Source organism: Trichechus manatus, unplaced genomic scaffold (genome assembly GCF_000243295.1).
Source record: "Trichechus manatus latirostris isolate Lorelei unplaced genomic scaffold, TriManLat1.0 scaffold00007, whole genome shotgun sequence".
Taxonomy (NCBI): Eukaryota; Metazoa; Chordata; class Mammalia; order Sirenia; family Trichechidae; genus Trichechus; species Trichechus manatus.
In genome coordinates, this window is record NW_004443943.1 from 6464159 (window position 1) to 6490491 (window position 26333).

The 26333-nt window shown below is 39.6% G+C and overlaps 1 protein-coding gene and 1 pseudogene across 3 annotated transcripts in view; one reads left to right on the forward strand and one right to left on the reverse strand.

The window, feature by feature from the left end:
* The window catches only part of UBE2D1 (ubiquitin conjugating enzyme E2 D1), a 42019-nt gene extending 16687 nt beyond the window's left edge, over positions 1-25332 (reverse strand). The window contains exon 1 of one of the 3 annotated variants that reach the window (XM_023739419.1): positions 25021-25174. In XM_023739419.1, coding sequence (XP_023595187.1) covers positions 25021-25044 — 24 coding nt within the window. In that variant the 5' untranslated portion in view covers positions 25045-25174. Of the gene's footprint in view, positions 1-25020 lie in introns of all 3 variants that reach the window. The other 2 variants (XM_023739417.1, XM_004369875.2) reach the window with 2 other exon arrangements.
* LOC111822437 (60S ribosomal protein L31 pseudogene) lies at positions 2820-4406 on the forward strand (annotated as a pseudogene).
* Positions 25333-26333: the final 1001 nt, after the last annotated feature.

Here is a 26333-nt window from a genome sequence, read left to right on the forward strand (position 1 = left end):
AAAAAATAAATAAATAAATAATTTAAAAAAAAAACCTACAACCAAACAAACCAAAACCCCACCCTTTCTGCTCTGAGTCTATTCAGTAGCCTGTGCACTTTTAGACAAGGGAAAAAATTAAGGCTCACTTATATTCATTAAATTCTCCCTTTTAATTTAGCTTATTCCAAGTTTTTCTGAAACCACCTAGTTATCTAATTTATGTTATAACTGGCATTCTTATTTATGTACTTCTAGAATCATGGCCACTCATGGAGTATTAAAAATAATCTAGTGATTCTCATATTATTCCAGAAGAATAGGCTAAGACTCCCCCCACCCTGCCCCTTAAGAATACAGAATGATACAATTTACTCAGGGTCACAGGGTTCTCATAACAGCTATATCTTAACTCCACATTCCTCACTACTAATGGAAGCTTCTCTAAAGAACAGTTTATAACGCCATACTCCTACTTCTTGAACATTTCTTTCTATTCCACGACTACCCTGAAATCTCGGATGCACCCTATAGGCCCTCCCAGTAACTGTTTCGTGGCCTGATGGGTCTATTGCCCAGACTCTTCACGGGCATGCTTTCACGCCATGCCGAATTAAAAGGAAAAGGTCTCCAAGCATTTAAAACCATTCATGTTTCTATTAACTACTGTGTGTGTTATAAAAATAACACAAAACAGTACTTTGTAGGAAAAAAATAGAGAGAGCAATGTTAAAGTAGTCAAACACCCACAAGACCATTACTAAGACCAAACCACTGTCAAACTATTAGAATACCTCCATCCATGGCTTTGGTGGGAAACAGGCATGTCACTCACTGCTGGAGAGTGTATAAGTTGATATAACCTTTTAGAGGGCAATTTGCCAATAACTGTGAAAGTGGAAAATGTATATGGTCTCTGATCAAGCAACTTCACCTCATAGAAATAATTGTCCTGGTAGCCAAAGATACATATACAAGGATGTTCAGTGCAGAATTCTGTATAATTATGAAAAATGAGAATAACCTAAAGGTTCATCAATAAGGGAATGGTTTCATAAAGTGATATATTCATATCATGAAATACTGTACAGCCATTAATAATAGTAAGATAAATCTGTATGTACTGACATGGAAGGATGCTGAGTGAACATAATATAGAGTTTGAGTGAAAAATATAATCTTAGCATTGTTTTAACTCTTTCTCTTTTCCTTCACAGTCACCTTAATACCTGTTAACACTGCTTACCACAGTAACCCCAAAATCAATTAGAGTTCAATTATAATTACTTCCTAACACCCTATGCATTACTTCCATAAGAATCTTCTAAAAGTAAAGCTCTGTTTACTTCATTCCTCTGCTTAGAGAATTTCAATAGCCCTTCATTGCTTATTAAAAACCAAACTCAACCAATGAATGTCTTTATCTAGTCCCAACCCTATACTCTCAATTGGGCTCCCCTTTACAAACTTGCCCAGTGGTTCTCCAAAGAACCCCTAGGGTTTTCTAAAACACATTCAGAAAGCCTGTGAGGTCAAAATTAATTTCATAATAAAACTGAGATGTTATTTGCCCTTCTTATTCTCAATGTCTCATGAGTATACAATGGAGTTTTCCAAAGGCTTAATGACATGTGATATTGTAACAGATTGAATGCATAAGCAGATGTGAGAATCCAGCTGTCATCTATAAACCTGACAATAAAAAGACTGAAAAAATGTAAAACCATGCCACTCCTCTTTTATGTGTTAGAAAATATGGCTTTTTTTCATAAAAATGTTATTTATGTTAACATGTAAGGAGCCCTGATGGTTCAGTGGTTAAGAGCTTGGCTGCTAATCAAAAGGTAAGCAGTTCGAATCCACCAGTTGCTTCTTGGACCCCTATGGGACAGTTCTACTTTGTCCTACATGGTCCTTACAAGTCGGAATTGACTCAATGGCAATGTGTTCGTTTTTTTGTTTTTTTGGCTAACATGTAATGGGTTTATCATTTGCATTTTAAAACTAGTTTAGTAAATCTTTTTAAATCTGTTTTGATTTCTAATATGGTACATATTAATAGCTATAATACACACTAACAACAGTTCTTTGCAGTCCTCAATAATAAATAAACTAGAAAGGCATACACAACAAAAAGCCATTGGTCTGCCCTGACTACTTGGATGTTCCCTGTACATGGCTAAGCTTTCTGGCCTTCATAATTTTCCTTCCTCTGTAATACCCTGCTCTCTATCTCCCAGGGCCCAAATTTTACCCCTCCTCTTTAAAAAGGGCCTTCTTTTCAAAGGCTACTTTCAAAAACATGAGTTTTAGAGTTAGACCTGGGTCAAAACTGGCCTTACTATTGACTCATTAGCTGGGTGATCTTGGGCAATTTACAGACATGAAGTGCCCCATTTAATGGGGACCTCACTGGCTACCTTGAACAACCGTGATGAGAATTGAATGAAAACATATCTAAGAAAAGGGCCTAGCTTAATACATAAGCGAAATACTTAACAATGTTGTTGTTGTTAGCTGCCTTGACATCGGCCCCTGACTCACACCTGTGCCATCCCCATGACTGGCTATGAATCAGACTGTTGTGATCCATGGGATTTTCACTGGCTGATTTTTGAAAGTAGATCACCAGGCCTTTCTTTCTAGTCTGTCTTAGTCTGGAAGCTCCACTGAAACATGTTCAGCATCACAGCAACACACAAGTCTCCACTGACAAGTGGTGGCTGCACATCTTAATAAATGCTAATTTATTCTCTCCCTTTCCTCTTCTACCAGAATGTTTTTTGATAGCAGGACTTTTATGTATTTTATTCATGTGTTTCTCCACAATACTAAGCACAATGTCTTCCACAGAGGTGTTTGGTACTATCTGAATCAAGCAATAAAATTTAAGGAATAACATGATCAGCAGAAGCTAAATATAATCCTAAGAATTATCTCAAATCTCAGTCCTATAGAAATGCAAATGATTGTATTTGGCAATGGAAACAAAATCAATTACTTTTTTATGTAAATACATAGATTACATATAATAAAAAGATTATCATAATAATAGATGTTAGAATAGAACAGTTTGGATCACTTAAAAATACTGGGGCACTCCTTCCCAACCTTGTCCCCGCACGATGGCTCCCATAAAAAGTTGGCAAGAAGAAGAAGGGCCATTCTGCTATCAAGGAGTAGTGACCAGAAAGTACACCATCAACATTTACAAGTGCATCCGTGCAGTGGGTTTAAAGAAGTGTGCCCCTCGGACACTCAAGGAGATCCGGAAATTTGCCACGAAGGAGATGAGAACGCCAGCTGTGTGCACCGACACCAGGCTCAACAAAGCTGTCTGGACCAAAGGAATAAGGAATGTCCCATATCGTATCTGTGGGTGGTAGTCCCAAAAATGTAATGACGATGAAGATCAACCAAACTAGCTCTATACACTGGTTACCTATATACCTGTCACCACTTTCCAAAACATACAGTCAATGTGGATGAAAACTAACAATTATCAAATAAAGGTACAAAACTGAAAAAAAACAAACAAACAAACAAACACTGGGGCAACCTTTTAAACAACATATCATGACACCTAAAACTGAATCTCAAAATAATACTAATCATTAAGATATTAAAAGTACATGCCATTGCCACAACTATCTTCAATTTAAAGAATGTATGATATTCTGGCAAAGTGTCCAAACCCACACCAAATTGCTGTTAGAAGTACTTGTTTTGGTTTTCCTGATTTAGAAGACTTCAAAACTCTAAATATTCAGTCCTTATTGTTTATTTAGGATGCTGCTGACCTACTTTCAGGACACAGCTTTGAGTTGCTTTAAGAGGAGTTAGTGGGTTTGTGCTGAGTCGACCCAGTCTCAAAGCAGGTAGTCTTCTATCCACTGGCAACTCTTGGTGACGGAGTTGCCCATAGACAAGGCTGCAGTCTGTGACATGGACAGAGATTTTTTTTTTTTAAATTTGTCCCATGCCCAGTTTAACCAGCTGGACTAATTATAGCAGACATTTATTAAGTACTTCCACATTCTTTCTAACAGGCATCATGGTTCTGATTTTACGCTCTCCTTTCAACTCCACTCTCTCAAAGTTTTAAAGATTTAATGTAACGGTATCAGATTTCAGATTATGATGCTAATAAAAATTTTCACAAGTCATTGTTCAGGTACATATGTTGATGATTAAACTGAGGACTAGAATTCAAGAACAACTTACTCATTTGTGGAAAACAAAGTGTTCATAAGTTATAGTTTAAAAGGTATAAGAAAGATCCTCTGGATTCACAGAAGCTTAAAACTAGCTACAGTAGTTCTTTTTTTTAATTTATTTTTTATTTTATTGTACTTTAAAGTTTACAGTTCAAGTTTGTCTCTCATACAAAAATTTATACAATTGGAGTTAGTCTCTCATACAAAAATTTATACATACATTGTTATGTAACCCTAATTACTCTCCCTATACTGTGACAGCACACTTCTCCTTTCCACTTCTGACTTCCTATGTCCATTCAACCAGTTCCTGGCCCTCTCTGCCCTCTCATCTCACCGATGGACAGGAGCTGCCCATTTAGTCTCATGTATCTACTTGAAAACTAGTTACAGTAGTTTTAACTGCAAGAAAATACATGTAAGAGTAGCTATGAGCCTCGAGGGTCATCTTCTGAATGTGTTCATTAAAGTTTAGAACACTCTAGGGAGTCTTAGATAAACTTTTTTTTTTTTATTATTATGGGTTTTTTGTTTTTTGTTTTTTTTTAGAGAATTTTATTTTTGTAGAAAGAAAGTTTCTCCTAGGACAGAAGAGTGATCTAGTAAGGAAATAGCAAAAAATAATTTGACTGACACAAACCACCTTCTAAATCAAAAATAAGCACTTATATATGAAACATTAAAAAGCAATGTTATAAAATGTTACTTGCAGCCAACATTTTCTGAGTAGTTACTGCATGCAGAAACCACTGGAAACACTAGGGATATAAAATGGTTTAAGCAAAGCTTATACCCCAAAGATACTTGCTGTCTAACAATGAAGATTTAATGTGCTAAATAACAATATAAATCTGGTAATGGTGAGTGATAGGTGGCTCCACTGTTCACTGAATGCCACTGGGAAGGAAGACAGCCAGTGTATCGGCAGCCTGTGGCATCCCACCTCAGAGGCAGAATTTGTCTGAGCTCTTTATACAAGGAGTAATGCTCTTCAAGCCTCACCAGGACTCTTCTAAACGATATACAGCATCTGTACAGAATGTCACAATTTAACAAGCACCTCCCCACTATCATCTCACGCAATCCTCACAATGAGCTTGTAGAACAGGCAGTGCTGGTCCCATTTTATAACTGCAGAAATATGAGATTCAGTGAGGTTAATAAGTGGTTTCTCCAAGGTCACCCAGCAGAGCCAGGTCTTACCCAAGGCTCTCTGTCTGATCCCGCAAACTTAGCTGGGCAAGCCCTGACCCAAGTAACCAAACAACCACATCCAAGTAAGAGAGGTGATGAATTATTAGGGCTTCAAGATACTACATCTCCTGGTGATGACAGTGACAATGACAACAATGATGCAGATGATGTGCCTTGGTTTTGGTTTGCTCTGGGACTTCAAAATAGTTGGGAATTGCTGAGCAAACGCACAAATAGCTTTTAAACTTTACTTGACTGCTCATTTTGTTACTGAATAAAAAGTCGCTCTCATTAAATAAACCATTAAGTGCTCAGTTAAAAAAAAAAAAAAGGTTATAAGATCTGGTAAATCTCAAAAATCACATGCCTCAGAGTTCACTTTCTACTCCACCCCTTTAAACTTATAGCACACTTCAGTATTGTACTTAAATATAAATAACACTTATTTGTTAACAGGTGGATTGCTGGAGGCATAGAAAAAGTTAATTTTTTTTTTATTTGCCCATTATTACAAGTAGCATTCAGGGCTGCTGCATTATGCAAACAGGCCAGCTCCAAGGGGTTCCATTCGCACAGACTACAATGGAAGTGATGCCCATGGGAAGCTGCACCTAAAGGAAATGAACAATACATTCTTTAAATCCAATTTAGGATGTCATCACTGCTTTAGATCAACAAAATTAGCTCTTCTGATGTGGCAGCAAAAGTGATGGTGTCTGACACCTGAGTGAGATCATGAGTACTTATTTTAACTTCAGTTATTTCGTTAAAGCGCTGAAAATGGAAAGAAAACAATGGCAAACTTGGAATTCAAAAATTAAAAAGTGAAAACAGCGACTTTCTAGTACAGGGGAAAGGAAGGACTTTTTAACAGACGGTGCTGGGTCAACTGGGTATCTATATGGAAAAAAATGAATCTTGCCCCCCTACCTCAAACTATACACAAGAATCAATTGTGGGTAGATCACAGGTTTAAATAAGAAAGGTAAAACAATAAAACTTTTAAAAGAAAATACAGAATGTCTTCAAGACCTTGGAGGAGACTGAGATTTCTGAAACAGGACACCATAAGTGACAAAATGGATAATTTAGACTTGATTAAAATTATGAGTATCTGTTCATCAAAAGACAGATTAACCCAACAACATTCTTTAACGAGTCAGAATCGACTTGACGGCAACATGTTTTTTTTGTTTGTTTGGTGGCGGCAGTGGTTAAGCGCTTGGCTGCTAACCAAAAGGTCGGCAGTTCAAATCTACCAGCCGGTCCTTGGTAACCCCATGGGGCAGTTCCACTCTGTCCTATAGGGTCGCTATGAGTCAGAACTGACTCAATGGCAATGGACTAATCTCCAACTTTATATGCAAACGCAAGAGGCCCCAAACAGCTAAAGTAATACTGAAGAAGATGAACAAAGTAGGAGGCATCACACTTTCAGATGTCAGAACTTACTATATGGCCACAGTAATCAAAACAGCCTGGTACTGATACAGCAGCAGACACACAGACCAATGGAACAGAACTGAGAACCCAGAAGTAAATGCATCCATCTAAGGACAGCAGATCTTCAACAAAGGGTCAAAGTCCATTCAATGGGGAAGGGACAGTCTCTTTAACAAATGATGCCGGCAAAACTGGATATCCATTTGCAGAAAAATGGAACAGGGTCCATATCTTACACCACACAAAATGGATCAAAGACCTAAATGTTAAAACTAAAACTATAAAGTTCCTGAAAGATAACATAGGGACAAAGCTAGGGGACCCTAATTTTTGGCATAAATACACTATCCAACATACCTAAAAAATGAATGAACAACAGAAGATAAACGAGATAACTAGGACCTCCTAAAATTTACATATTTATGTTCATCAAAAGACTACCAAAAGTATAAAAAGAGAACTATAGACTGGGAAAACTACTTTGGTAACAACATATCTAACAAGGGTCTAATCTCTAAAATGTATAGAAAACTTCAACAATTCAACAATAAAAAGGCAAACAATCCAATCAAAAAATGGGCAAAGGGCATGAACAGATACTTCACCAAAGAAGACATTCAGGTGGCTAACACATGAAGAGATACTCGCAATCATTAGCCACTAGAGAGATGCAAATCAAAACTACAATAAGATATCATCATACCCCTGCAAAAATGGCACTGATCAAAATGCTGGTGAGGTTGTGGGAAGACTGGAACTCTTAAATACCGCTGGTAGGACTGTAAAATGGCACAACCACTATGGAAAATGGTATGGTGCTTCCTCAAAAAGCTAGAAATAGAAATACCTCACTATCCAGCAATTCCACTCCTAGGTATATATCCTAGAGCTATAAGAGCTGTGACACTAATAGACATATGCACACCCATGTTTATTGTAGCATTATTCACACTAGCAAAAAGACGGAAACAACCTAAGTGCGCATCAATGGACAAATGGATAAACAAACTGCGGTATGTACATACAATGGAACACTACACCACGATAGAGAATAATGATGGGTCAGTGAAACATCTTGTAACATGGATGAATCTGGAGGACATTATGCTGAGTGAAACAAATGAAACACAAAAGGGCAAATATTGCATAATACTAACCAAAAAAAAAAAACTCACTGTCGTCGAGTTGATTCCAACTCATAGTGACCCTACAGGACACAGCAGAACTGCCCCATAGGGTTTCCAACAAGTGGAAAGTTGGCTTAATTAGTAAAGTATGCCTGGTAGATTCAAACTGCCAACCTTTTGGTTAGCAGTCAAGCTCTTAACCATTGCGCCACCAGGGTTCCTACATGATACCACTTTTATAAAAAGTCAAGAATAGGTATACACACAGAATGCAACATTCTTTGATGGTTACCAGGGATAGGAGGGGGAAGGAGGAGAAATCACTACTAGAGTAGCCGTGTTAATTCTGGTGATGGAAAAGGCAATACGCAACATGGGGGAAGTCGGCACAACTTGACCAAGGTAAATGAAGACACTGAGAGGTATACAAGAATAAAGGACAACTATGGTAAATGCTATAATGCTGTAACACATACAATTTTGCAACAACAGTAATAACAAGCAAAAATATGTGAGTGGTTACACAGGTAGATATGTATACTATATGGGTGTGGGAAGGCATATGGGAGGGAGTATATACGCATGTGCATATATATTTGTGGACGTAGGTATATACACGTTTGTATGTGCTGCATATATAGTCACATACACAATAAAGCACACAGGGGGCACAGTTATGAATACTTCCTAGACATAAGCAAACACTTTCTGGGATTGATTTTCTGGGTTTGAAGGCTCAGGACCATAGTCTCGTGGGACAACTAGGTCATTTGGCTTAACTTAGTTCACAAAGACAGTATTATACATCCTAGTTTGGTGAGTAGCGTCTAGGGTCCTAAAAGCTTGCGAGCACCCATCGAAGACACAAGTACTGGTCTCTTCCTGTCTGGAGAAAGCAGGGTGAAGGAAACCAAAGACTCAATGAAGAAATTAGTCCACAGGACTATTGGCCCACATGAACCACAGCCTCTTCTAGCCTGAGACAAAAGAACTAGATGGTGCCCAGCTACCACTACCAACCATTCTGACCAGGGACACAACAGAAGGTCCCAGTTAGAATGGGAGAAAAATGTAGAACAAAGCTCAAATTCATTTAAAAAAGACCAGACTTAGTGGACTGACAGAGACTAGAGGAACCCCACAAACTACTGCCATAAAATATCCCTTTAACCTGGAACTACAGCCACTCCTGGAGGTCACCTTTCAGCCAAATAATAGATTGGGCTATTAAAATAAACAATAACACCTGTGAGGAAATGTGCTCCTTTAAACAATCAACTATACAAAACCAAATGGTCAACATTTACACAGAAGCAAAGATAAGAAGGCAAGGAGGGGCAGGGAAATTGGATGGATGGGAATGGGGCAGGCAGGGTAGAAATGGTGAGCGTGTTGACACATTACAGGGATTGTAACCAACGTCACAGAACAATTTGTGTATGAATTTTTGAATGGAAATCTAATTCGCTGTGTTAACTTTCACCTAAAACACAATAAAATAGAAAAAAAAAAAACACAGCCATAAATCACTCTCTCTGGTAATGGTGATGGTGAATTTTTCCACTACTTTCCCTGTGGCTCGAAACAACCTGGATGCCGGGCTTTCACGTCACAGACGCATGGCCTCCCCAGGTCTGGGCCCTGCCCTCTCTTGGGGCTCTGTTTCTCATTTGAGGCCCCCTTCAAAAGGCTGGGTGGGATAGGCCCCTGGCCCTTCATGTGCCCACCTGGGCCCCTTCTGCCCACTCCCATTACTGAATGTTTTAATCAGATATTCTATAGAGGAATCCTGATTAAAAGGGGGGAAAATACAGACCAGAATTTCAAATTCTCAATGGAATCCAGACTGTCTGGAGCCAATGAGGCTGAATGAACCCCCAAAATGATTGCCCTGAGACAATCTTTAAACCTTAAATCTCAAACCAAAACTATCCCCTGAAGTCTCCTTTGAACCAAACAATGGTTTAGCTTAATTAATTAGTAACGCATGTCTGCCTTGAGCATTGTGCTCTTTTAAAGAATTATCTATGTGGGATCAAACTGACAACAGCAACTCAAAAGGGTAGATGAGAAGCTTAGGGGGCAGTATGGTTATGCTAATGGTTGTGGAATAATTTGGAAAAGGATAGTGAGACTGGCTGCACAACATGAATGTAATCAATGTCACTGAATTGTAGATGTTGAAACTGTCTATCTTTGGCTGTGTATATTGTCACCAAAAAAATAATTTAAAAAAAAAGATACATTAAAAATATGAAAAAGCAATCCACTGAGTTGGAGAAGGAGCCCTGGTGGCGCAGTGGTTAACAGCTTGGCTGCTAACCAAATGGTCAGCAGTTCAAATCCACCAGCTGCTCCTTGGAAACCATATGAGGCAGTTCTACTCTGTCCCATAGGGTCGCTATGAGTTGGAATCAACTTCATGGCAACGGATTTGGTTTAGAGTTGAACAAGATATCTGCAATATACGCATCTGAAAAAGACTCACATCCAAAATATGTGGGGGGTAAAAATCCCTACACATCATTATGAAAAAGACAGACTTGAACAGGCATTTTACAAGGGAGGCTATCCAAATGGCCAATATACATATGAGAAAGGGCTCGGCAAATTAAAACCACAATACTATGCCACTACACACCCAACAAAAGGGTTATAATGAAAAAGAATACTAGGGTTGGAAAGGATGTGAAGCAACTGGAACTCTCATATGCTGCTGGTGGAAGAAGAAAACTGACTGTAACCACTAAAGATGAACACAGAAATATTCTACGACCCAACAATTCTACTGCTAGGTATATACGTAACAGAAATGCAAACATATGCTCACCACAGCAGCATCAGAAACAACCCGATGTCCACCAACGGTAGAATGAATAATAGCTTGTAGTGTATTCTAGCAATGAGAATGAATTAACTACAACTCCATGTAACAAAATGGATAAATATCATGAATATGTTAGCAAAAGAAGCCAAGGCAAAGGGGAAAAAAAAATACATACTGTATGATTCCCTTTAAATACGTTTAAAAACAAGCAAAATCTAATCTATGGTGATGGGGTCAGAATAGTGATTGACCTTGGGGGTAAAGACAGGAAAGAGAGGTCCTGGTTCTAGTTATTGAGCTGGGTGTGTTTTCACAGGCATGCTCACTGTGGGAAAATTCATCAAGCTGTATACCTATGATCCGTGTACTTTATGTATGTACATTAATACTTCAACAAAAAGGTTACATTAGAACCTTTTAAAATGGATTTCACTAATGAGTAATATAATGAGGATCTGGCTTCCTTGAAGAGGTTGGGCATTTTTGCAGATCCCTTTCCTGCATGCAGTCTTATCGTTCTCTGGTCTAAAGTGACCAACTTGTGAAACATAACTGGGACTAGCTAGCTCTACAGTGGGGATGAAGAGAATAGGTACTACCATCTTAGATAATACCAAAAAGGTAAGCAAGGTGCAATGAGATTAATTACTTTTGTGTGTGGCTTTTCTAGCCATGGTCTTGTAACTCTCACCCAGGTGATTGTGCAATAGGGTAATTGTGGCCTACCAAGGGAATTGGTCAGTTTTGCTTTAAAAGAGAGCCAACTGCAGAGCCAGGAGCGGACAGCGTGTCCTTTGGACCCAGGATCTGTGCACTGAGAGGCAGGAGATCAGGGCGGGGTGGGAGGTGGGGGGTAGTGGGGCAAGCTGTAATCTTTCTAAAGATGGTGGGAAGTGGTGGCAGGAAAGACCCAGCAGTAGGAGACAGCATGGTGGGCTTCCTGGCCCATGGAGAGAGAAAGCTGAGTGCCTCTGGACAGAGACTGAGGGCCAGGGAGAGGCGTGCCTGCGAGCACAGCTGGGGAGAGGCTATCCTGATGGAGTAATTTTTTTTGTACCCTGAGTGCTCTTGAGCCTGAACTGTAACTGTTACTTCCTAATAAACCCCATAATTGTGAGTATGGTCTGTGAGTTCAGTGTGGCCATTGCAGTGAATTATAGAACCTAGCAGAGAGTGCTGTGGAAGGGACAGATGGTGTCAGAACTCGTAGAGATGGCGGAGAGATGAGGCGTGTCTGACCTCCACCTCATAGGAATCAGCCTTGGGCTGTTGATCTTGGTTCTCCTTTCCCCTTGTTGGGTTGGAGAAGGTCAGACACCTCCCCCACGCCGTTTTTACACAAGGATACATAGAATTCATATAATATAAAAGATGGCTATCAAACAGTGAGACTAGTTATAAATGCATACATAAAAAGAACTCATTACAGTAAGTACCCTGTGTGTAAATATATATATATTTGTATATATAGCTTTCAATTTCTTTTCCAATGACTTTTTTAAATCTAAAATTGAAATAACATAGTTCCTTCCCTTTGAGACAAAGTTTCAAACAAACCAATCCTATACTTAAACATAGATCAAGCAATAAATTTCATCAAATTGGTCAAAGTATGACCAAGACAAAAGTAGTCTGTGTCAATGAAGCAATTTTCTAATGTGATTAACATTCAAATCAAGAAACTAGCTAAGGATGTCTAAATTTTAAAGTAAAACCATTAAAAAAAAAAAAAACCTGCTACCGTTGAGTCGATTTCGACTCAGTGACCCTACAGGACAGAGTAGAACTGCCCTAAAGGTTTCCAACGGGCAGCTAGTGGATTTGAACTGCCAACATTTGGGTTAGCAGCTGGGCTCTTAAATCACTGAGCCCATAAGATGTATTAATGAAAGGTGGATTATAGGATATTGTCCTTGATATCATGACTGGACCTAAAAACTTAACACTATGATGTCACAAAAACATATTTATGAATTTATATAGCCTTACATGGCTAAGTACCTCTATTTTAGTTCAGATTTCTCTAGCGAACTAGACACAAAGCAAAGTACTGAAAGGTCTGAAACTGAATTTTAAATTGGCACAGATGCCATGTTTGTAACATTCCCACAATATGCTGAGTGTTCTCCATAAAACCAACGTAGACACAGTCCCTGCCTCTAGGGAACTTAAAATCTAAAAGTAGAAGAGACAGCCCAATTGAAAAAAGTAAATAAATAAAAGGAAAGAAGGGAATGTAAGAGAAAAGGCCCAAATTAATCTCCCAGCTCCCAGAACAGTAACAGTCCAATCTGAAGATTGGGCAATGAAAGCTAACAAGTCAGAGCTGCCTTATTTACCATCAGACTTCAATATGATTCTCTGTGCAGTAAATATTCCCTAAAAAATTCTGCCGATCAGACTGAAAATGTTTTGTTGTTTTCTAGCATCAACATTCACAAGATCTAAATCTCAGTAACAGATATATACTCCACTGGGCATATGATAAAGGACACTGAACAGCCCATGCATAGGAACTGATCTACAGCCCAAAATTTAAATTACTGAATCCAAAGCATATGAAACGATTATTTCAAAAATCCTAGCTCAACAGGCAATTAATTAATGCAGGATCTTTATCTCAAAACTAAAATAAAACAACAATTTTTAAAAAAATTTTTTAATAACATTTTATTGTGTTTTCTGTGAAAGTTTACATAGCAAATTAGGTTCCCATCTGATAATTTCTACACAAATTGTTCAGTGACATTAATTCCATTTTTCATAATGTGTCAATAATCTCTTTAATTCTGTTCTGGTAGTTCCATTTCCAGCACTCTAGTTTCCCTGGCTCCTTATCATCTTTGCTTTAGAGTAATTGTTGACCTTTTGGTCTCATACAGATGGTTTTTTAATGGAGCACTGTACTCATGGATAATATCCTTTGTTTTGTGTATCAATCTGTTACTTTGCTGAAAGGTGACCTCAGGGGATAGTTTCAGTCCAAGGTTTGAAGAGTATCTCAGGGCAATAGTCTCAGGGAGTCCTCTAGTCTCAACTGATCCAGTAAGTCTGGACTTTTTAAGAATTTGAGTTCACAGTGATTCTTACTAAATTACATTTTTGATGTTGTCTCTATGAGTTACATTTGGTTTGCCTGTAAATAAACATTTCACGGGCTTTCAGACCCTGGTCTCCTTATCCAGCTGACTAAAACTGTTTCAGTAGAGAGAGGTCAAACAATTGTCAGAAATGTCTCCAAATAGAGTCTCATTAAGCTTTTGAATTAAAGAACATTTTTGTTTTAAACCATGTAGCTTCTTCCTGGAAGACTTCAAAAGGCTGACAATGTCCAATTAAGTTACAGGCACCAAACTCACTTCAACAAACTGGTTCTGGCTGCTTCACTGTCTCTCTGGATCTGGCATCTCTCTCTGGCAAAGGCTGTTTATTAAAAAAAATAAAATAATGCAGCCAAATTCCACACAAAAAGAAGATGAAAAAAGCAATGGTACTATTGACTTTGCCACATTAGACTAATATTTATCAAACCTAAACTATTACTAAGAGTTCAATATAGGATAAAAATTTGAGGTGAGGATTAGGGATATCATCTACCCAAGTGCTTTTATACATAATATTTCCATCATGGTAATTACATAAATAAAAATATATCTTAGACAAATCCAACGTAACTCAGTAAAAACTGTATTTCAATCTACTTTATTAAAGTCTTCTGGTAAAAATGCATTTATTCATTCCAGTAACCCAAACTCTAAATCTTGGAATCATCATCTGATTCCTTTTTCCCTCCACTTCTCACGTGACTCTCCTAATCAGTACCAAGTTTTTCAGATTCTACTTCTGTGCAAATCCCTCCCATTCAGAGGATCCCAGGACTAGGCCAAGCCAGATACCAGAGAGGGCAGCTGAGGTCCAAAAGGCAAGAGAAGAATCTGAGAAGAGCCAGAAAATAGGCACTTCAGGGAAGGAGCCAATGGTTTAAACCAGGTAACACCATGAAAGTATCTGGGAACAGACTGGATAGCAGAAGGAGGTGTTGGAAGAGACTGCCTAGACCAATTTGGCCTGATTTGAAGGGCCAAGTAGGGGTAAGCACAGGCAACTCAGACCAACTCAAAAGCACCCAGGTGGTACAGTCACTCTGGAATTTTTCTCACATATCCTTCCGTTCTTTAAATTTCCTCTGCCACTGCCCTAGCTCAGACCCTCCTTGGATCTCACCTGAACAAGTACAATGATGTCTTGATTGACTTCTTGTCCTCCTATTCCTCTACCTACACACTGCTGCCACAAGCATCTTCTTAAAAGTATCATGTCAAAACTTTTCAATGTTTTCCTAGCCTTAAAATAAGATTTATAAATCCTTAAAAGGGCTCACTAGACCCTTCAGGATCTGACTCCTGGTCTCTAACCTCGTATCTGCTGACATGGTGCCTCAGTGCCCAGCCATAATGATTTTCGATTCCCCCAAATGGCTATCCTGCCTCTAGTTTCAAACATGTCTTCATTTTAGATACCCCATCTCATAGAGAACTTAAAGGACAGAGTAGAACTGCCCCCATAGGATTTCCAAGGCTGTAAATCTTTATGGAAGAAGACTGCCACATCTTCTCCCGCGGAGGGGCTGATGGGGTTCAAACCACCAACCTTTCGGTTAGCAGCCATGTGCTTAATCACTGCGCCACCAGGGGTAAATTTCTTTTAGATCTAAGACTCTTAATCACCTCTCCACCACACATACTTGCTCACTTTACCTACTTCACTTTTACCTTCATGTTTCAGCATAAAAACCATTTCATTAGGGAGGCCTACAATGGGTCTGTTACATTTCCAGAGTATTCTACGCTTCCACTTTCATGACATTCATCCAATTCACAATTACAAACAGTAAACGATCTTGCTTCTCTGAGGGGAAAGATGCATATCTAGAACAATGATTGAGTAAGAATATTACTTCCTTTCTCAAAAACCTTCAATGGCTTCCCAAGCTTCTATATTAAGTACACATTTCTCAGTATGGGCCTCCAAGGTCCTCCACAGTATGAACCCTTATGGTCTAGTATTCCCTGAATCCTCCCAAAGCAGGATTATCTCTTCTTTCCAAACAAGCCAGACACTTTCTACTTTTGTGCTTCCTTTCTGTGGCTCCCTCAACCAACCTGGCTTCCCCAAGTCTTTCAAAATCCTACACATTTTCTTCCAAACCTATATCTAATTCCATCTTATCCACAGAATCCTGATTTTCCCCAAATAAACTTGGCCTCTCCCAGCTTTGACTCCTCCTTTCTGCTCAAATATTTTGTATTTTCCCTACGGTACATTCCTAAGTTTACCTAGTCATTTTAGCACTTTTCTAATTCTTATTAATTTTAAATTCCTTAGATAATGATGGTTATACTTTACTTTTTTATATACCTCTTTACTGCATTTCACATATCTTATATACAAAAGACACTCCATAAATGTATTAACTCAAATGGAAAAATCTACCATAGGTAAGACAGCTGTCTAAATATGTGGATAAAAACTATCTTTAAAGTACAAAAGACTCCTGTGAAACAGATGGAAGCTAAATGGAGTTAGAAAGGCATGTTATCTTAGCGTATATCTAACAGAAATACATCTTATTTGCATCACACATAATGACTCTTTAATCGAAAAGCCAATATATCTTTAGAGACTCATTAACCTTATATTATACATTGAGATGTCAACATTTATTTCAATTCTGAAATCTCAAAGCAAACATAATTTTAACTCAATTCTCATGTAGCCACAGAGCACAATGCCACTGCTCAATATTTTTGTGACCATTTTTGCTCTTTGCTGAACAAGAACAAACAGCAAATAATATTATTTAGGTTTGCTTAAAATTAGGAATCAGAAAGGACTTTAAAAATTATCTAATTCAGCCTATTAAATTTCTAGATGAGGAAAATAAACCTATAATGAGTTTCTTGCCCAAGGTCACAAAGCCAAAGCTAGGACAAAGCCCGGATCATCTGACTTCCATCCACTCCAGCATTCTTCCCACCACAATACAATGCTCATCTCCAGACTGTAATAACTACAGCTTATTATTCTCAACCAACACTGGAGAAAACAAGGCTCCGGTACTGAATTAATGCCATTTGCACATTCTCGGTGATGCTCAAGAGAAACAAAAGTATGAAGAGTGAAGGAATGAAAAGGAATTCTTTTTATCTTTTCCCAGCCTTATTATAGCTTATAAAAAGATTAGAAAGGAACACTACTTCATGAGTTTTGAGGGGAGTGTTTGTGCTCAAAGACACTCGGAGAGGCAAGAAAAACATGATAGGAAATTACAACTTTTAAAAACAGTGATAGAATTTTGACACATAATGAAGCAAGCTAATAAAGCATTTTTAATGCTGCATTATCAGTGGTTACCATTTCACAGTAACTGAGAAAGATGGTACTTCAGAGAAAGAAAAAAACAAACCTGGCTGCCTGTTTCTTAAACCTACTTAAAGCACAAACATACCTATAAAGTATTTGTTACTAAACTTCATCTTTCTAAACAACTCTATCCCTAATGACTGGCATATAACAGGCACTTAATAAATGTTTGTGTAATAAATTAATCTCTCTTAGTATTACCTAGTACTATGAGGCATCGGTCTTGTAGTAGTAGAATTCTCATTTCCCATGTGGGAGAGCTGGGTTCGATTCCCAGCCAATGACATCTCACGCGCATTCACCACCTGTCTGCCATCCGTCAGTGTCGGACTGTGTGTTGCTATGATGCTGAGCAAGTTTCAGCAGAGCTTCCAGACTAAGATAAACCAGAAGGAAAGGCCTGGTTATCTATTTCCGAAAACCAGCCAGTGAAAACCCTATGGATCACAATGTTCTGATCCACAACCGATCATGTGCAGGATGGCGTAGCGTTTTATTCCGTCGGGCATGGGATCGCCATGAGTCGGGGGTGGACTCAATTACAGCTAACAACAACATTCTTGAATACTGTGGCTGTACATCAATGACTATAAAATGGTCTATTTGTAGTAGGAAACAATGAGCACTGACAGTTTGTATCAAATAGAAATGCTGCCATGGCTAGAACATTTTACAATGTGTGTATGTGTCTGTCTATGTGTGTCTATATGTATGTATATATTACATTCATTCTCTCTCCCTACACACACATGTGCACGCGCGCGCGTGCACACACACACACACACACATACACACACACAACATGTATTTTTAGTAAATTGATTTCACCTAAGGATCTAACGCTATGGAACAGTGATTTTCAAACTTTCCTTACAGCAATTAATAATAGAAAAAAGCACAACAAAAACATTTTACATCATGACCTGGTACATACACATGCACACACGTACATGCACACAGGCACACACATAAGTAAAAACATTCTTATTACACGCAAAGCACTAATATTTTCTTCTTTATTTCATTTAAAAATGGTTATGATCCACTAAACTGATTGTCGCTGTTCTGAAACTCAAAAAAGATCCAAAAGAGACTGGGCAGAGGAAAACCTTAGCTTGGCATTTATTCCCAAGGAAAAAAAACCTCAGCTCAACAGACAACAACCAAAAAATGACAATATGAAGGCTAGAAATTATTAAACATTATTTATTCAAAAGCTGTATTGAGTACCTGAAGGGCTTTATTACTGCGTAAGTAAGAAACACAGACCATATTCTGGGCCATAAAACAACTCTCAAAAGTTTAAAAGGAGTCAAATAATACAACACATGTTCTCTAACCACAATAGAATTAAATTAGAAAATAGTAACAGAAAAAATCTACAAAACCCAAATATATTTGGAAAACAATTAACATACTTCCAAATAACCCATGGGTCAAAGAAGAAATCAAACTGGAAACTGGAAAACATCTTTTACTCAATGAAAATTAAAACACAACATATGAAAATTTGGGGGAAGCAAAAATACAGGCCAGACTTTTACTGGCTTAGAGAAGAACACGAGCCCAGGTCACCAGGCTGGCTAGGTTCCCTCTTGAGCAATTCAACCAGACTGCTCCCAAATTCTGCCCACAAAAGGAGGGTGGCCACCTAGAGTGAGAACAATCAGATTATTTTTACTACTGAGAAAGCTTAAGGTGAAGGGGCACACCCATCCCTGTTGGAGAGGCCTTCTTCAGTCTGAAAGGACACAGGAATCTAAACCAGCAGTGCGGTGTCACTGGAGGAGAGGAACCATGCAAACAGGATAATATGAACAGAGAGCAGTGGGGGAAATACCCAGAAATGGGCAAGACAAGAGGTTGCAGAGCATGATGGTGATGAGATGGGCGGACTAGACTGTATACTTCTAGATGGTAGTTCCTTCCCCAATTCCTGGAACATAGTAGCCACTCATCACTACCTAATGTGTACAAGAGAACCTTTATAGATTCATCTCAGAGCTAAATTAAATGCAGAAAAACCTCAGCTTCTCAGAGGACATCTAGACCAAAGCAGGCCAGAAATAGAGTGGCCTGAGGACCCCTCTAATCCCCAAACCCTGGGAATCTGGGTCATAACATATGTTCTAGTATCTTTTATTCCAGTATCTCACAGGGGTGGGAGGAAAGAGGACAAGTATCACAATGCCCGTTTTTAATTAAATGTAGTATCAGTTCATCCAATGGTAAAAAGGGGCAGGAGGAGCTAATGGATCCGTAGACAACCACTAAGTCAGTTTGATGGCTAAGTATTAGGCTTATCATTTTGATTAGTAGCACTCATTAAATGAAAATAGAGAGGACATATGTTTTCTGCTTGTATTTCAGGGAACTTCAGCAAGCAAGGATGCCACTCTGCTTTACTGGAGGCAATCCTATATCCTGCTTGGTTTGGTTTTTATACGTGCGCCTGGCTTCTGAAAATAGGCATAAACAGTCTTATTTACTTCTATGCTATTTATTTCCATGGAGCAGGAACCTCAGAACTTTGAAACTTTAATAGATTGCCCCATCTTTTTACACCTTTCTTGTGATAGAGAAAGAAAAAATACATGATATTGGGGGCAAAAGAAAAACTGAACTAAATTGCACACATGTAAAAGCAGAAAAATCCACACAGTAGCTTCAAGAATACTTTCTTCCTCTCATCCTCTCATCTCAAGGCAAACCATTTATCTATCAAATAGCATAAATATCCTCCTTTGCTTTTTTTTTTAAGTAACATCCTCCTTTTCTTGAAAGAACCTGGAGTCTTGGATTTCATCTTGTAATCTGAAATTCTTTCTAACATATCTGTGCGATCCAAACAGTTGACTATTGTTCAAAGGCACTATGGAGACTAAACATCTATATCAATTCATACACAATTTTTCTAAAATGAAAACTCCACAGTGAAATATGTTTGATGGAGCATTTATGAACCTACAACCAATTTTTTCTAAGTCCTTTTGCAGGAGAAAAATTTAAAGTGATGGAACAAAGATGTACCAAGCTATGTTATTCATTCAGGATGCTAAATGACCCAGTGTACATTACTCCATAGCGGAGATTTACAATGCACAATCAACACACTGAGGATGCGTCAGAAAAAATAAGTAAGTATGCCAAGGGCTTAATCATGACACCACTTTACATTTGTACAGAACATTCTAGTTTGCAAATCTCTGATGTCTATAATCTCATTGACTCTATATGTTCTTCAGTTTAAGTACAACAGGTATGAGTCACTCTGGATAGGAAGAGCTATGTAATAAAGTGGTTAAGAGCATGGAAACTTGGAGCCAACTAAATGGTTTGGAATCCTAGTCCTGTCACTACGTCTGTGATCCTGAGTAAGTTATTCAACATGTCTGTACCTTAGTTTCCTTATCTGGGAAATGGGATAATAATCACTTTTATCTCTTGGGTCTACTAAGGATTAAACAATTAACGTGTGTCAAGACACACTGCCGTCGAGTCAATTCTAACTCACAGCAACCCTGCAGGACAGAGTAGAACTGCCCAATAGGGTTTCCAAGGCTGTAAATCTCTATGGAAGCAGACTGCCACATCTTTCTCCCACAGAGTGGCTAGTGCATTCGAACCACCAACCTTTTGGTTAGTAGCCAAATGCGTAACCACTGCACCACCAGGATTCCTAACATACGCAAGCACTTAAAATACTGCCTTGTACAGAGTAACCATTATACACACACTAGCTCTTAGCATGAGCATCACTGTATGGATAAGGAAACTGAAGCTAGTAAGCCACAGAGCCAGGAACAGAAACCAAACCCTCTTTCTTCTCCCATTTGATGCTCCATCCACAAAGGGTTGTTGTTTTTTTTAAGTATTCTAAGGTTTTCTAGACTGACATAAACAGTCTAATGTGGATCACACAAATCAAAAGATTCAGTAGCTGAAAACATTTATAATGTTGTATTTTAATCTATGTTTCCATATATTTTTTAGGTTAAAAAACCAGCTGCCATCAAGTCGACGCCAACTCATGGTGACCCATGTGTGTCAAAGCAGAACTGCACTCCACTGTGTTTTCAATGGCTGATTTTTCAGAAGTAGGTCGCCAGGCCTTTCTTCTGAGGCACCTCTGGGTAGACTCAACTTCCACCCTTTTGGTTAGCAGCTAGGTACATTAAATCAAATGTTCCCTTTGGAAAACAGAACTGGACACTAAGTAATAGTTACCTGTGTTGCTGTACCTGCAAAACAAAAGTCTTTTGTTTCACTTTTCAACAGACAAAAAAGGTAACAAACCTGTCAGATCACATCATGCTAGTGTGATGACCATTACCTCAAATTCTTTATCAAATAGAAAAACCTCGAAGTAAATACATGAAGATGATGATAACGACTTTTTTGGTTGTTGTTTTGTTTACAAAACATTCAGTATTGTGATGTAACATTCATAATTTTAAAAATGATGTTTCTAAAGAAAGTTTTTCAAGGATTGAACATACAATTGATAAAAGAAATATTAAGAATTAATGCTAGAAAATAACACATGCTCAGCTGAAACTGCCTCTTTCTTCAGACATGCTTTAGGTGTTCTTCTTCAGACTTTGTTCGAACTTTTTCCCTTGAGTGGTTTAGGTGGCTGTGATAACATCTTCCACTATATCTAAAAATAGAGCATGAGTGAGTTGAAATGCAAAACTGGCAGAGGATGTCCAAATTAGAAAATTAAATCATTTAGTATAGTCTACCATAAAAATAAAGGAGCCCTAGTGATGCAATGATTAAGCACTAGGCTACTAATTGAAAGGTTGGTGGGTGGAACCCACCCAGTGGCTCCACTGGAAAAAAGACCTAGTGATCTGCTCCCATGAAGATTACAGTCTTGGAAACCCTATGGGGCAGGTCTACTCTGTCCTATAGGGTCGCTATGAGTTGGAATCGACTCGACAGCACACAACAACAATAACCATAAGTTTTTAAGCAATGATACCCCTATACTTTGTATATACAAACAATTTTAATTCAAACATCTTTAACCTTTTCATAGTGAAGAAATGTGAACTTTTTAGCATTCTCAAATATGCCAAATCGCACAAGAGATTAACCTTGGGCAAAGCACTCTTCCACTCCGGTCCTCAAGTTCCTTCTTTCAAAAATAAAGAGAAACTAGAATATCAGTGGTTCTCAACCTTCTTGCCATTCCAGCACTTCGGAGGGATTCAACATCTCTCCATTTACAGACGTGGGGACAGTCTGAAAATATCCTACAGGTGATTCTGATACACCATCCTAGAAGTTGTGCCCTGCTCCTGCCCTCTTGAGACTCAGTACACTGGAGGGTTCTTTGAGGTTCTGCACAGTTCTAAAGCCTGCCACTTTTGATACAGTAAGTAAAATTACAACCCAGTGACCTAAAGTTATATGACAGTGTTGCTTTAACGGGCTTAAAAAGAAAAGGTCAAAAGTTAGTAAACATCTTCATTTACTGGAATATGCAACAGTCAAATAATAATTTGTATAGTGATGGCCTCAAAGAGGGCTTTGTGACCATCCTCATGGCAAACAGCATACCCTACCCTGAATCAGCATCTAATCAAGGAGGTGGGCGGTCAGGGAAGAAGAGTAGGGAATCAATCAAAATAATCCCCCCTGGGTTTGAGGGAATGGTTTGAACACATAATTAATACAAAGGAGATCTGTGTAAGTCTATCTGCCTGATAACAGAAAAAGGAAGCCAAAGACTGACACATGGAGATGTGAGGTTATGTGATCCCAAGTGTCTCCTTCAAAATAACAATATGACACAGGCATGACATCAGTTCTATGTAAATGATATTTTTGTACAGGACAACCAGGTTATAAACTAATAATAACTGTTACTAAAATTATGATGTGAGCATATGCCGTATTAAAAATATAAATATAAGCCAAAAACAGTGGTTCAGTATGGTAACTGACAAGAGTTACCCAGTGTGATACTTACAACTCCTTATTTCTTTGAATAGCCACTTATTGTGATTCCACAGTACTTAAAAGCTACGGTACATGCAATGTCACGTGAAAAATTCTCACAACTAGGAAAGAAGAACATTGAGTTTCAAAACTTCCTTGAAAAATGTATTTGATCCAAATGCGAACTACTACCATGTAAGGTATGGCAAAGATGCTGACTAGAGTTTCAAAATTAGGATTATCTACATGAATAAAAAAATGTATAATTACATCATCTTCAAATCTGAAAACATATTACTCAATAAATGCTGATTGTTACTTGTTTTGTAGTGAAATGACCCTTACATACACAATCACAGTGATCCACAGATTTGGTGTTTGAACAACAGAAAAATGGCTGCATCTAATTAAGTTGCTGTCCTCTGTGCTTAAGGATGTTACCAGTGGTGACTCAGAATACAACGTATATATCTCCATCACTGCTCTAGCATATATAACTAGTAAACAGCTGCCATTGAGTCAACTCTGATTCATGGCAACCCCATGTGTGTCGGAGTAGAACTGTGCACCATAGAGTTTTCAGTGGTTGATCTTTCAGAAGTAAATTTCCAGGCATTTCTTCCGAGGCACCTCTGGGTGGACTCAATCCTCCAGCCTTTCATTAGCAGGTGAACGCCTTAACCATTAGCTCCACCCAGGGACTCCAATGTACACTACTGACTGTATTGATTTACGGTTGAAAAGTTGATAAAAATTCATTTACAAAACACGCTGTCCGCTGTTGGCTTAACTTGCTGAATGCACCCCCGGTTTAAAAATAAATTCTCAGTATTCCTAACATGGACTATAACTGTAACACCTAAAACTTGGGTTAGTGAACAGACCCATAACCCAACAAGAAATAAAAGTGAACAGAAAGAAAATGCCCAAACCCCAAATTAGTAAGATGTTCACATTTGAAACAGTAGCAATAAATAACATGCAAGCGAAGACAACTCCACGCACAGAATTGGAATGGATAAATATTTGTTAAATGAATATATACATTTCTTCTTCATTCTATACCCATGTGTCAAAGCATCAAACAATTTAATTTGTGGCAGTTTCTGTTGTATTTCGAACTTTACATATAAGTTTATCACGGGGAAAAAAATCCTGTTTGGCTTGAGTCACCGTGAATCACAGCCAAGAGGTCATCTTGTTGTGTATTAGCAACTATGTTTTCACTACAGCTATATGACCTCAAGTGGCAGCAGCAGAGGCACCAAAATAGAAGGGGCAGGAGGAAGAGACTGGCTTCTCGGCCCCCAAACGGGCTCTTTCAGCCCATTCAGGCAACCGAGCAAGAGCCAACCGCAGAGGAAAGAAAGAACAAACCCAATAGTCAAAGGAGAAAGGCTGCAGGCCCACCACACCTTCCTAGCCCTCTCCAGGAGCCCAGAGAAGCAAGAACATAAAAGAGGACGGGCATACGAAACAGCGCGGAGAAAACAGTATGACAGGAGCCAAAACTAGCCCGGTGTAGGGCAAAATCCAGCCGTGAGCGTGAGGCACAAATTGTGGGGAAGGGCTGGAGATCGAGGAGGATCTCCAGCCGTGGGCTTCGGGCGCAGCTCCGTCGCCAGCGCGCAGCGGGTTCCCTGTCTCCAAGCATCTCCGGCCACCAGAGACCTGCCGCTGCTCCCACCTCACCTGTCCGGTGCCCGCTGACCCCGCCGGCGCCGCCGAGCCCTGGCCCCCAGCCTGGCCCACCCTCCCATCCCGGACCCTTCCGGCGCGTCTCTCGGGACCCTCGGCCGGGTCGGCATGGGCAGGGGGCCGATGCCCTCCCCGCCGCCCCAGGCCCGGCCCCGGCACTCACTTTCTGAATCCGCTTCAGCGCCATGGGTCAGGGAGGGCGGCGGGGACACCGGCCAGCGGGGGGCGGCTGCGGGCTCGGCTTGCTGGCTGCTCGGCTGGCTCAGCCCAGTGGTTCCCCGGCTCGCCGCTCGCTGGCTTGCTCTGGGCGCCTGTGCCTCTACCGCCTGCGCCCGAGCGCGAGAGTGCGAGTATGCGGGCGGGGACGCCGGCGAGACTCTTTTGTTTCCGCTTTTGCTTCTGGGAAGGAGCCTGCGTCCTCTCCGCCTGCGCCCCGCCCCGCCTGGCACACTGGGAAGTGTAGTTCTGCGCCCTCTGCTCCGCTGCCTGGGCCAGGGACACCGCGGCCGCCTCCCTCCAGGCGCCGGCGGGTGACTAGCTGTTGACTTCAGCAGCGAACCCTGGGGTTGCGATAGCTGGGCCTAGAGTTGGTCCCTATAGTTTGACTTTGAGCAAGTCACTTAACCTGAGGTTCCCCATCTGTCAAATGGGGATAACAAATGAGCCTGTAAAGCATTTACAGGAATTTAAAAATCGTCATAAAGCTAATGCATTATCCAGTATGTGCTACAGCTGATCTTGTTATCTTTACAGATTTCGCTCTTTTCTAAAATAAACGAATTGCCTCAATTTCTCACTCCACACATGCACAACTCGCGCCCACTGGATAACTTCTTACTTTCCTCCTTAGCTCCTATTTCAGAGAAAAAAGGCGCCTCTTCTGTCTGATGCTAATTCCGTATGTCTGTTCTTGGAAAGAGACCAACTCTAGACCCGGCTGTTACAAGCTCCTCCTTGTAAATTACCCCTTCAACTCTGAATTCTTCTCTGCACTCTCGCCAATGGCTCCTTCCCTTCGTGTCACACTACCTGCTAAGCAGTCCACTCACACCCGCTCCCTCGACACCAGGAATTTGTGTACCCATCAAAGCTTGGCTTCTGCTTGATTCAGCACTAGTAGAATCAGTTTTCACCAGCATCACTCTTGAGTTTCTGACTGTTGACTCCAATTCACTCCTTATTCTTCATAATGTTTTTGCACCATTTGATTGCTAACCACCCTTTTGCTTTTCAAAATGCTTACTGCCTCTGGCTTCTTTCTATAGCACCAAGATAGTTGTGTCTTCTCTGACCTTCTCTTTTCTGTCACTAGCTCTTCTTATTAAGGAGTGCCCTAGAGTCCCAAGCCTCTATCCTCTTCACCATCAATATATTTCAAGGAGATAAACCTCCCATACTTCCATGAACTAGAAGGTAGCCCAGGCGGCTGGAGGAACATGGGCTTTGTAGAAGAAGCACTGCTATGGGTAAGGGTGG